The 13,978-nt window shown below is 32.8% G+C and overlaps 2 protein-coding genes across 2 annotated transcripts; one reads left to right on the top strand and one right to left on the bottom strand.

Moving 5' to 3' along the window:
* Window positions 1–1,691: 1,691 nt before the first annotated feature.
* On the bottom strand, window positions 1,692–10,232 carry LOC100782728 (phosphatidylinositol 4-phosphate 5-kinase 5). The gene is made up of 8 exons (XM_003518935.4): window positions 8,996–10,232; window positions 8,452–8,619; window positions 7,516–7,681; window positions 7,282–7,398; window positions 6,023–6,216; window positions 5,772–5,902; window positions 5,627–5,699; window positions 1,692–2,180 (listed from the first exon to the last, which is right to left on the bottom strand). Exons 1-8 carry the CDS (start codon window positions 10,183–10,185, stop codon window positions 1,892–1,894), a joined length of 2,328 nt encoding a protein of 775 aa, XP_003518983.2. The 5' UTR covers window positions 10,186–10,232; the 3' UTR covers window positions 1,692–1,891.
* A 1,411-nt stretch (window positions 10,233–11,643) lies between these two features.
* LOC100807149 (probable steroid-binding protein 3) lies at window positions 11,644–12,461 on the top strand. Its single transcript, XM_003520225.1, has 2 exons — window positions 11,644–11,674; window positions 12,127–12,461. The coding sequence occupies exons 1-2, from the start codon at window positions 11,644–11,646 to the stop codon at window positions 12,459–12,461; spliced, it is 366 nt and encodes a 121-aa protein (XP_003520273.1).
* Window positions 12,462–13,978: the final 1,517 nt, after the last annotated feature.

The following is a 13,978-nucleotide window of genomic DNA, read 5'->3' as shown; positions in this document are numbered from 1 at the left end:
TTAGATTTATGTATTTTGTATATATTTCATAAAATATTTTTTTAAATAATCTATGTTTTAGTTTATGTAATTTTTCTTAAAATTATAATACAATAAAACATTTATTTTTTATATAATAATTTATTAGTTTGTATTAAAATATTTTTTATAATAAAATTAAACACATGTAAAATGAAATATTTTATTTTATTTTATATATTTTATAATTAAAAATATTAATAATTCTTGAGTAATAATACATGTAAAAGAGTGTTTATAAAATTAATTAAAAAAAGTATTATAGTAATTTATTTTTTTTCTTTAAATAAAAGGTCATGAGTTCAACTCTTATAAATATTCTTTATATTTTTTATTTTATTTAATTTATTGTCACATAAATGTCATGTCAATAATCTATATAAATATCATGTTACTAATATATCATAGCAAGTGATTTAAAATTACAGAAAGAATAAGATTACAATTTAACTTTTTTTAAAATTATCAACAACCAAAAATTGCCAATCACGTAAATCACTGGACTTCTTACATTCAGGCGCAATACATTTGAAAATCGGAAAAAGTAAAAGTTTTTTAAAAAAAACGTATATTAAATTTAAATGATGAAAAAGATGTTATTACTTTAATTTATTTTTCAAAAAAATGTTTATTAAATAAATGAAAAACTAAAGCGTTCCATTAATATGTTCCATCTTTATAATTTGTAGACATTAAATTCAGTACTTACTCATGAAAAAGCAAGAGAAAGGAATGATCAGCCATATGAGTGTTTTTTTTTAATACTTGATCTTTTGCAATTAATATATTAGTATAATTTTCAGAATCAAAAAGTCAAAGATCAGTAAAATAAAATTTGAATTTGAGAAGATGCATGATGGCGATAGTAAACTTAGCTTGATTCTAATTCTGGGAAGTTTCACCACCATTCAAATGCCTTTGCCCAAGAATTCTTGGATTTGATATGATACGCCGCTTTTTGACCGCCTTATTTTTATGTCTTCAACTTCATCGGAACAAGGTGTTTGAAGTATGAACCTGATGTTATTGCTTGCAATTGGGATTGGAAGCAAGTGGCTAACTCAAACTTAGGAAGAATGACATTTTTTCCAAGAGGTCGTAGGTTATTGGTATAGTGGCCTCCAGTATGTTCTAGAATAGGTTTTTCCTAGGATTTTAGGTCACCTATCCTGAGCTTAAAAGTGTATTCTTCCTTTTTCCTATGTCTAATGGGATTTTATATATATATATATATATATATATATATATATATATATATATATATATATATATATATATATATATATATATATATATATTGGTTTTAGAGGATAAGATCTAATTCTCCTTTATTTTGGGATATTAATAAAGATAATAACACCCATAAGAGTTGGGTCCGATCCAAGGGTTTATAATATAAATTTTAGCACGGCTAAAAAATATAGTGTTCACCTTCAGATTTGTCAAAGAGAGGACTCGGGCTTCACTTGTTCAATGTCATACCACATAATAGTAAAGAAATTAATCAAAGATGTAAAAGGATTGAATATGTACACTCATCTTCCATTTCCTATATAATAATATACATCTCAATTTGATACAAAATGTATTGAGTGCTTGTCATCTCTTCCCCCATTTGGGAGAAATGGAATAAATATATTCTAGCACAAAATTTTCTTGCTTTCAGCATTTCATCATGTATACTATATAATTACTGCCCTATATATACATAGAAATAAGCTAATTAAGATCAAAGTTGAAAAAAATGGATTTGTACCCAAAGTCACATGGACCTCAATTGTGGTTCCAATAGTTGAAAAATTTCAAGGCTACCGAGGTTGAGAGTAGCGAGGGTATGAATGGAATGTAACAGCCACATAATTGTGTTTGGCTTTCAAGAGTCTTCAGAAAATATTTTAAATATGAAGTCACGAAAACGCCTTGAATATTGTCTGGGATCAACGGCAGATATTGACGTTGGGTCATATTGAATGGACTTATAGGCATGCTCAAGCTTCTTGCTGATGTCATAGTCTTGAAGTATGTCTATGATACCAAAAAACAAAACCACCTCATAGAACTCTCCAATTGGTTCTCCTACAAGTTGTAATTCACAACCACTTCTCCTCACCGTCCTTTCAGCCCTTGCTGGCATGTTCACCCCCAATTTGATACTCGCCCAACTGCTAACACAAATTAGATAGATGTAATATCCAACAAGACATGACTTAAGTAATAATGGTCAGCCGGAGCTCGGGAGGAGGTTTTAAGATAAATTCGTAGAAGCAAGGTACAAAATATACAACCATATTAAGAAATTAAATATGCCTTACATCATGTTGAAATATTAATTTTTCCAAATTCAATTGAACTTAATTATGCCAATGTCAAGATGAAAACAAAATGTGCATTATATTGGCAACCTAAATAAAGAGAAAGCAAACATTTTTTTGGAAAAGCAAAATTACCCTTTTTTATTGAAATAATAATCACATTAACACTTAATAATGTTATATAAAGACTTTTGGTGCTCTTTAGAGAGCACCATTAGATGCAACCTAATTGGATTCCTTTCAACTTTCCATACAATCAACTTTTGATTCATGTGTAAGATGCAAGTTTTGGAACATAAATTGTTTTGGCTTCAACCATTAATTATTTCCATAAAAAAAATATACGATAACATGTTATGAGTCTTGTCTCATTATAGAAAAGTGGTTGTAACATTCTTGATTTTTTCCTTCTCAACGACTCTCACATTACAATACTTCACGCGATGTCACTTCACTCAACATCCTTGTTGATCAGAACCTTCCATCGATCAAAATCCTTCGTAGGTATCCCTTTTTGAGACCTAGCCTCAAAAATTAGTTTTGTCTGCTTCCAGGATTAATGATTGACTCCACAAACCAATACAAGACTTTTTAGCATATTTTATCCTTACTCATACGTTTCTCAGGAAACTTCCAAAAGGTTACCCATTCTATAACTACTCCATACCAAACACGTTTAACTACGAAATTTTTAAGTGATGATGGACTATCGAAAAGTAGATGTATTTTGTTAGTATAAGTAATACCAATTAATTCCTTTAAGTCTTCCCCAACTATACAGTCTCATACCTGCAGAGTCTCTAGATTCCTCTCTTTCCGGTGTGATTCCTCGGGATGTTACATGGTTCTTGATGAAAATAGATGACTAAATTTTTGTAATTTTAATTTAAATAATTTATATTTAGGATTTTTTGTCATGTTTCAAAATTAAGGATATTGTTTAGATAAGGATAAAGGATTTAATGATAATTTAGATTTAGGAGGTTAGTAGTTTAAGATTAGAATAATGTTAGTATTGACAATGCTCCTCCATATAAATACATCTCCTCTTCATTTAAAAATATATATTCTACACAAAAAAATGTATTAAGAGCTTTAGGGACATGTGAAGATGGATGTTGAAGCAAGTTTCCTCAAGTTGCTCTTCCTATCATTGATGGAGAAAGCTATGACCTTTTGGTTGTTGGAATGGAATCCTACCTAGAGGCTATTTAGATCTTTGGGAAGTCATGGAAGAAGATTATAATGTTCCTCCATTGTAGAAAATTTCACCGTGGCCCAAATAAAAACTCATAAAGAAACAAATCAAGAAGGCAAAAGCAAAGACATGTCTCTTTGCTTGTGTCTCAAAAATCAATTTTACCATAATCATGACTCAAAACCACAAGAGCAAGTTGGGATACCTGAAGGAAGAATGTGTTGGAGATAAAAGGATTCAAAGCATGCAAGTGTTGAATTCAATGAGGGATTCAAAGCGAGACAATCAAAGAATACTCAGATAAATTGTTTCACATTGCTAATAAGGTAGGATTATTGGACACAAAATTATTTGATTCCAGTATTGAAGAAATTTTTTTACTGATCGTACCTAAAATATATGAAGCTTCTATTGCCTCCTTGGAGAACAAGAAAGATCTGTCCAAGATCACTTTGGCATAAGTCATGCATGACTTGAAGGCCTAAGAGCAAAGAAGACTTATGAGACAAGAAGGAATAGTGGAATGTGCTTTCCGTTCCCAATTGAAGATCAAAAACAAAGGTGGCAAAAATAAGAAAAAGGAGGAAGCTGAAGAAGGAAACCAAAACAATAATCCACAATCTTTTTTGCCATGTCCTTACTGCAAAAAAGCTAATCACTCACCAAAGAGATGTTGGTGGAGGCCCGATGCAAAATGCTACAAATGCGGTCAATTAGGAAACTTGGAGAAGATATGCAAGTCGATCATCAACAACAAGTAGATGCTACGGTTGTTGAGGATCAACAAGAAGATGAAGAGAAACATGTTTGCAGTGTCATATTTTATGCTTGATAAATCTAAAACGCTTGGCTAACTGATAGTAGTTGCACAACCATAAGACATATGATCGAGAGCTTTTCAAAGAGCTCAACAAAACAACAATTTCAATTAAAAGCCACTCGGGTTTGAATTTATTTTTTATTTTTATATGTCCCTAGAATTTATCAAAATCTTTTAAGTGTTTCTCAACTATTGGATCGAGAAAGGCTACAAGACTTAAACAGCATGGAAGTGATCAAAGTTCAGATGAAAGGCAAGAGCTTTGCTTTAAATTTGATGCAAGAGGAGCTGACTATAGATGAAGAAGATAAAAAAGAATAGTAAGAGGCATGTGCTTTGAAGAAGCTTGATTTTCTATAGGAGAATGAAGACGTAGATGAAGAACCACCTTCCAACATCCATCAAAGGTTCAATGTTGCTACCATGGAGCCCACAAGAAAAAGTTGATAGAAAAAGGATAATGCACTGAAAAGGAAGCTCAAGTTGAATGAAGAGGTGGTCCCACAGAGGAAAGATAAAGATAAGAATTACAAGCAAAATACGTGGAAGAAAACAAGCATCAAAAGGAGGAAGGCCAAATTTCAATCTTGAAATTTAAATTGGGTGTCAATAGATATTAAGACAAGAAAGAGTGTTGACAATAGATGCTAAATATATGTAATTTAAATTTGAATAACTTTAGGAAGTTTTGTTATATGTTTCAAATTTAAGATAAAATTTAGATAACGATGAGAATTTGATCTTATAATTTAGATTCAAGAGGTTAACAATTTGATTTTAAGATTAACATAATGTTGCATTTGAATTTTGTGTTACACTTTTTCTTTATATATAAAGCCCATGAATAAAATATTAACAAAGCTCCTCCATATTATACATCTCCTCTTCATTTAAAATTATATTTTCTACACACAAAAAAATCAACAGCTCTCAATAACTGTTACAATTTATTATTTATTTATTTTCCATGTTGTCTATGTTTTTTTAAGAGTAAATTATATCATTCCCTTAAGGTTTGTCCTTATTACATCTAATACTTTTCATTTTTTAACCCTATAGAAAACTCTTTGTTACACCGACCCCCCTAAGGGGGCTCTAAGTAATATAAAACAAATAGAGGGATATAAGGTGTTATAAGAGCAAATTCAGGTGTTTGTGTAATTTATTTTTCTTTTTTGTAAATGTTAGAAACTTACGCACATCAAAACTCTAGATGATAAAACAACCTATTATAGATGTATTACAATTTTGTGTTAAAGTTTCAAAAAGACATGTGACCTGGTAGGATCTAGAAGAAGTTGATCCATGTCTACTCTAGAAATACAGGGAGTTCCTTCACTCTCTGAATCGCCTGAAATTGACAAGTCAAAGAATTTTTATTAGTTTTCAATTATGAATAGGAGTATAAGTATAAGAAAAGTACCAGCAAGAGTATGAGATCTTGAAGAAATAAGATCACCATTTTCTGATATATCTTTGAAATGAATACCAACTAGCAGGCTATAGTCCATAATTCCCTCTTGTTCCAGAAGCTCACAGTCCCTATCAATTTGCCTGAGATAACAGATATACATAGTTGGAGTGTTTATATTTTGTAAAGGTAACAAAACAATTCAAATTAACAGGGAAAACAACAACTCAAATACAACATAATGTACCGAAGTGTTTCATCACCTGCAAAATTCTTGAAACCAAGATTTTTGTAGTCGAAATATGAAATTTAGATCCAGATCTTTAAGGATAGTTGTTTCACTAATCTCCGACTCGGGCTTAATTGTTATTCGTCCAAGTGAAGAACCCTTCAAATCAAAGCGCCTGTGGATGGTATACTCAGAACAAAAGAGATTACCCATTATCATAAATCGAACCTGCAAAATTTGAACGTACTATTAAAATTAAAATTTTAACATAATTTTTTATGTTGTCAACAAATTAAAAATCACCTCAATATGATATGTTTCTTAAGGTTTATTTGGTACAATGAAAGGGAAAAATGAGTAAAGAAAAATTTGAAATTTGAGTTGAAGAGAAAATAGAAGGAAATATATATTTTTTCTTTATTCTTATACTTAGAAGTAAACTTTTATCTTCAATTTCCTGTAACTTTATCTCTAACCAAACAAAAGAAAATATTGTATTCTTTCCTTCTAACCAAACATTGCATCAAAATAATTATTACAAAAGTTAACCTTCTATCAAAGGTAATAATCCATAAATAAATGATAATATAAAAATCTTTATTTTTTTTTTTCATTTTTCAATGCATTCTTATTAAATTCCAAATATTAAAATCCTCGGGTTATTATTAATTCATATTCCATATAGCTATCAAACTATAACAACCTCTACAATCCTATATGGCAAAGCAATAGTAAATGTCAAGAGTTTAATGTATCTCATATTTATTGTGAAGGTAACTGTTGCACAGATCGTTTAATTGATTATGGAATTTCATCCACTGGTTTAGTGTGGTTGGATTCTATTCTTGGTTGTATTAGAGGGTTTTACTCTAGGTTTGCCCTTCCAGCTTGATAAGGTGGCTTTGGTTCGGTCTCCTTACTTTTTCTTTGTTTTTGTTTGCTCTATTTAATTGATAAATTTAAGCATGGAGCATGTGATTTCTAGTTCATTTGGTGTTAATCTAGATGGGATTATTGATGCTAGTCTGATTCAATTGATGCTTTTCAAAAATATGTCAAGAGTTTAATGGTCATTTATTATAATTTAAAATAATTTTGTAATGTCATTTAATCAATTCATTATTAGTATAATTTTTAAAATAATTATTATAAAAATTAATAAATTTATCATGACGATTTGTAATTAAATTACTTGTTTTATACTTTCGGTGGATAGCTTTTTTTTTTCTTCTCAAATGTCAAATAGTTGTAAAATTAAAATTTGTCCATCTATAATCCAATAAGCATTTATACCTTCTTTTGAGCTGGCCCAGTTAACTTTACACAATGTAGACCATAAAACTTTGTCACTAGGGCATTCTCAAATGCTCGAAAATGATTGTAATAAGCTGGAAGCATTCTTAAGAGAGCCTGCATTCAGCATACCGAAATTAGTATAAAAAAAAGTTGTCTTATTTCCCTAACATTCTAGAAGCATTCTTAAAAAATTGATCAATTTCAAGTGGGGACAAGAAACATGGCGCTCACTTTTGCCTCAGCTTTCTTCATGGTCTTGATCATGTAGCGATCATCATTAGTTAGATAAAAGAAGCTACCACTTTTACCAGGAGAGGAAAGTTCGCGAAGGGCATCATTTCCACAAATAGATATCATGTAATCAGCTACATCCACCTTGAATAGCTTCCTAAGAGTTCTGAAGGTAAAGTTTGATAAAAAAAAGTTTATCAATGATTATGCAAAAATAATATGATTTCAATCCATATAAAACAGTCCCAATAAAATATTATATATTAACATAGTCATTGTCGTTAAATCAAGAAAAATGATTCAGTACTTCTAGTACATATGCAAGCGTGATTTTATCATTTGTCTTTGAAATGAAGGAACTAATAAGTTTCCAAACTAAATAAAGAATCACAAGACTAGAAGTGTTAACAATTTTTTTTGCGTCAATGAAAAAGTAAACAGAACAGCACAACTAACACAGAAAAATAAAAGGCTCGTAAAACATCATAGAAAAATAAAAAGACTAAAAATGCTCATAAATTTTCATAAGGATTAAAATGAAAAAACATGTTATTTTATATGATCCAAAAGTATATTAAACTTAAAAAATATTACTAATTTTACATTGCTTTATGTTAGATAATGACATGGGAGAATCTCTAATAATATGAAAATAAATTAAGTGGATGAAAAAAGATAACTATAACCATCCCTTAAACTTGTATTTTTTATGTTAAAAGGAGTGCATTCGTGGAAGAATCTCTAATAATATGGGAAAAAAAAATATTGAACAAAAAACTAACAACTACAATAGATTGATTATGTGTCTAGTTTACCTTATGGTGAAATGATTGCTTTTATTTACTAGTTATGTTAGAGAAATTTTAAAAAATTGATAATTATTTTCCTAAGGAAAACCTAAATCCAAACATACGCACTAGGTGTCAATGGGCTTACCTAAACACTACTGGGCAATAGTCCTTCCATTTGAACTCACATGATGGATGTGGTGGAGTGTATTTGGATCCTTCAGTGGGAAATCTTGTCCACACTTTCTCCTTGGAATCAAAAGCTGAAGGTTTCAGATCAAGTGATGCTGAAGGGGCAGGTCTTCCAACAGAATGTCTGTGCAACAAATCAAAGAAATTATAATGAGTGACAAGTGATATAGGGAGGACGCATAGAGAATCCAAATACCATGAATACAAGAAATATAGAACAAAAAGATCAATAAGTAATAACAATTGCATCTGTTACCCTTTAAATATGGATGTGAAATGTAATGTAATCAACTTATTTTGTAAAATGAAGCATCATGAATAAATAAATTCATAAAAGCAAAAATAAGTTGATCTTTATGGAAACATAGCGAACCAGGTGGCATACTAGTGGTGGTGAACCATGTTTTCATTCAAAGGCCAGTTAGATAAACAAGTATAGTTACATAATTGACTGTATGAGATTTAATTTTTTTTAATTAATTCCTATATTATAATCGTACCTAATTCCCAGCTGCAAATTGAGCATGAGCTCATAATTTTTGTGTCCTTTGCATATGGTCTCCCCCTGCCTCTTTGATTTCCTTGGTGCTTTCAGGGTTTGGAGTTGAGTCTCTCTTGAAATAGCACCATCTATGCTTAAACCTAACAATTCATCATCTACAGCAACCCCCCCTCTAGTTGGAGTTTTAGTACCACTAAAATCACCCTCTACACCACCCCATAATTGCATTCTATCATTTGGCTTCTCTAGCCCTACGCTTACCCTCCCATCAACTGACTTTCTCCTTGGCTTAGCACCATCCCCTCCCTTTGTAGACCTCCACACTGCAAGCCTCTTTTGTGATGGTAAAATTGAAACCTTCTCCCCTGGACAAATTGCATACTCACTCAACTTAGTAAACACTTCTTGAGGATTCCACTCAAGATTAGCCTCCTGTGATGACCCTCTTGGATAGTATGTTCCACTTTGATCCGTTGGATCCTTGCTCCAATTCCCCACATAAAAACTTCCGTCATCCCATTTGTAAGTTCCATTCCCTTTAGGCAAACCATCTTCCCAATACCCATCATACCTATTCCCATCATCCCAAACAAATGAACCTTTACCCCAAATACTCCCATTCCTCCACTCACCAACATAGCTCCCATCCTTCCATTGATATCTCCCATGCCCTTCTTGCATCCCCCTTCTCCATTCACCTTCATATTTGTCTCCATTGGAAAAATTCTTGACACCGTGACCATGTTTCAAGTTCATGACCCACTGCCCCTTATAAGTGTCCCCATTGGAGGCTACGTATGTTCCCGTTCCATCCATATAACCACTCTTGAATTCCCCTACATAAGTGGGCCCATTGGGCCAAGTGAACCTTCCTTTTCCCATAGTTTTTCCTTTGAACCATTCTCCAACGTACATGCACCCATCAGTCCACAAATATTTACCCATCCCATGTGGGAAATTATCTACCCATTCTCCTTTGTAGTAATCCCCATTCGGGAGAACCTTCTCTGCATGGTACAATTCAGATGCCTCGCTTCCATTTGTGTCTTCCTTATGGTCTTCTTCTTCTTCTGCATGGGCCACATATGTTGACCCAAATATGCTATTTGCGCGCTTCTTGGCCACCGCTTGTGTCTTTCTCACCGTTGCCTCCCATGCCTTCATAACACTACTATCTCTGCCCATCATTGTGTTTTTCCTAGTTCTTCTTTCCCTCTTTTTGTCAAACTCTCGCACCAAATATTTATGTTATAGCAAAATTCATGGATGCTCAAATGATGAAACGAAAACTATTATTGCATCAATAATACATATGGGGACGAGCAATATTCCAAAGATGCATGTCTTTCTGGGCAAGAGAGACTTCTTTCTGCCAAACCAAAGACAAATATTCATGTTGACATTAATTTTTTGGCATCTCGTGTTTCTAAATTTTCTGGGGTGATTTTGATATTTGAGGCTTTATGAGACAACTATAGCAGACAAATTGCCTAGAGGACTTATTCCTAAATTTGGTGAATTTTGTTACCCAAATTAATTCCTTAAGGAGTTATTGTGATATTCTTGAACCAAAACCATGAAAAATTAATTAGAGGTGCAACTTTTTCTCCCATGTTTGAATTGTTTTCTGTGAGAGAGAATCATTCATCTCCTATAAGCTCTAAGAACCGCGACATGGGACATATCCTAAATCAAGGGGTTTGTAAACTATTCTTAGGTTATAAGTAAAATTCCATTTAGTGTTTATTTACTGCGCGTAGTCACTCTCAATTAGTGAGTAGTTAATGCCTAGATTTGATAACGAATGCCAATGTTTGAATTGTAGGATTTAGACCCGAGTTTTGCATGAGTTTTGTGTATATTATATATTTTAAATATTTGTAGCTTTTTAAAAGTGCGCGCGTGCGCAAATAAAATTACGAGTTTTAAATATTTGTTGGTATATTAATTATAATATCATTAAAATTATGAAGGTTGTTTTAAAAAATACTTAGTGAAATTTAAAGTTTATTATGTACTACTAGATTTTGACTCATGCGTTGCTCATGGTTAATAGTTTTAAATTTTAATTGAATTTTGTATTTATATAATATAATGTGTTATATTTTTATGTTCATATTATCATAAAAAATATAATTTTACCATAATAATTTAGATATTGATGTGACATCACGTAAATTGTTAATCTCCGTGCATTAAGTAAAAAAATCTACTTTTATAAATAAAAAATTAATCTCTATGTGCTACTTTATATATAACTTTTATTTTAATATATTGAAATATACATATAAATGCATAAAAAAAATTAAAATTTGTTATGATAGAAAAAAAATCATGACTATTTATTTAAGTGAGAAAAATAATAAATAAAAAAACATATAAATTATTATTTGCTTAGTGTTTGCATGTGTGCTTGCTATCAAACATGTCCTAAAGAGTCTAATTTCTTAGTAGTTAAGAGAGCTATGAAGTATCTTAGAGGAACCTTACATGTCGACTTGTGGTACCCTAAAGGTGTTGAGATCTCTCTAGTGAGACACTCAGATTCTTACTTTGCATGATGCAACCAGATAGGACATGGCCACTACTAAAAAAAGCTGTTTTTAGGACGCACATTCTAAGGCAGTTTCCAGGAACCGTCTTAGAATGTCCCTCAGTGACATTTTTGTAAATAGTGGTAAGATAATTACGACGGTCTTCGAGACCCGTCTTTGTAGGACTTATTTCTACAACGGGTGTAAATAGAAAACCGCCTTTGTTCATTTTTTAAAAAATATAAAGCTTTTTTGATTAGGTTTTCGCATGCATCTGCGCACGACGCCGCGAAGCTTAGAACTCGAAGGACCTCGAAGCTGACATCCCCTGTGCCGCATCAATGTTGTTGTAGTACCGCCGTGCCGTAGGCTACCCCACCGTGGTTGCCAGCTGTGTCGTGAGAGTGAGAAGCAGAGGGTAACGAGGAAGGTGAAGTGGTTCAATGACCAGAAGGGAGTGGGTCGCGTCATTTTTTAAAAAATATAAAGCTTTTTTGATTAGGTTTTCGCATGCATCTGCGCGCGACGCCGCGAAGCTCAGAACTCGAAGGACCTCGAAGCTGACATCCCCTGTGCCGCATCAATGTTGTTGTAGTACCGTCGTGCCGTAGGCTATCCCGCCGTGGTTGCCAGCTGTGTCGTGAGAGTGAGAAGCAGAGGGTAACGAGGAAGGTGAAGTGGTTCAATGACCAGAAGGGAGTGGGTCGCGTCTACGACGTCAGCACTGGAAAATCCTTTTACGGCCCCAGCGGCCCCTACGCCATGTTTGCCGTCAAAGACGCCAGCAGAGCCCTGGCGAAGATGAGCAAGAACGACGATGACATCTCCCCCTCCCTCGACGACCTCTCTGACAAGGAGATCGGTGTTCTCAACGACTGGGAGAACAAATTCCAAGCTAAGTACCCTGTGGTTGCTCGTGTTCTCAATTAATCATATGATAACCTAAGTGTATTTTGTACTCTATCATGTGAGTGACATGATCTCTTACCGAACTCAATCACCCTTAAATCCCTAATAATATTAATAAAATTCCTCTATCCAAATTCTGGATACGGGATTGGATTTCTCTTTCATGCATCTCATGTTGCTCCTCTAATTGATTTTAATTTTTTTTATTGCTTAAGAAAGGGATTTTTGTTGCATTTCCAATTTGGGTTATCTTCTTTGAGTACAAGCCACCATGAAGGATAAATTAAGAAAATTGCTCTGCAATCTGCGTAATTAAATTATCTCCTCTGCTAAATTATATATAAATCTTTGTAGTGCACATGCCTTTGACCCCTGGCCAACACGTTGGATAATTCTTCATTGTCCCAAATTATTTAGGTCAATGTAGTGCATATGCCTTTGGGTAGTTATAGTTTGTGTATATGCTGATTGGAATATATGAAGTGAAAGTGTGCTAAACAATGTATAGAGTGAGCACAAGAATTATTTTGATTTTTTTGACTGTACTCTTAAGAGTTAAAGCCATTTTAATTTCTTTTACATGGCTTGATTACATGACTCCAAAAATGCTATAGTGGGATAGCAGTAGTGGGATGACCACTATTTAGATCCCGAAGTACATTTATATTACTAGATGTTTGTGTTTGCTGAAAAAAAAAACACCTACAATTCAAAATCTTGCCTCAGGTTCAAGTTGTTTCTTAGACAAGAAAAATTATTAATGTCCTCTCCACTTGGTTTTCTTCTTCAATTGTGTATCTTGTCATTCAGGGAATCAGTTATGCTAACCTTGCAAATCTTTCTGCAATTCTAGGACTCTGAGTATGTTGATTTTGCCAACAATGTGGCCTATGTGCTTATTTTGTTTTACAAATCAGAACACATGCTATATCTAGTGCTATTCTTATAATTTTCTTTGGTACATATTTCAGATTCTAGTTTTGCTCCCCCCCTGTGTATGTTGTTCTTGGAAGCTCAATGGATCTTGCAGTAGGACCTGTTTCTATTGCTTCCCTAGTGCTGGGATCCATGCTCACAGAGGAAGTGTCTCCCAATGAACAACCTCATCTTTTTCTTCAATTAGGTTTAACTTCAACATTCTTTGTTGGGATCTTTCAAGCCGCTCTTGGAATTCTAAGGTAATTAATTCCTTATTAGCATTTCCATTTTTAGTTAAATTATTTACTTAGTCTGTATAGTTATTTTAATTTTAAGTTTTAGTCTAGATACTAGAAAATGATAAGTTTTAGTCTTTACATATTTTTGTTTACCAAGTTTTGGTCCTAGTCACTAATATCAGACTAGAAAATTGAAAGTTTTTGACTTTACACATTTATGTTTACCTAAGTTTGGTCCTGTCATACCCTAATTTCGTCTGGGGACCTTTGCTTCGTGGCATGCAACTTGTATTTGGTCATTTTGAGGTGCTTGGCACCCATCATTAGGCAATTTTTGAAGTTCCGTGATGTGCCAGAAACCGAAAGAAAGTATTGATGCAC

Source organism: Glycine max, chromosome 2 (assembly GCF_000004515.6).
Source record: "Glycine max cultivar Williams 82 chromosome 2, Glycine_max_v4.0, whole genome shotgun sequence".
NCBI lineage: Eukaryota > Viridiplantae > Streptophyta > Magnoliopsida > Fabales > Fabaceae > Glycine > Glycine max.
Note: the sequence above shows the minus strand (reverse complement) of the source record. Positions and strands in the feature narration are given on the sequence as shown.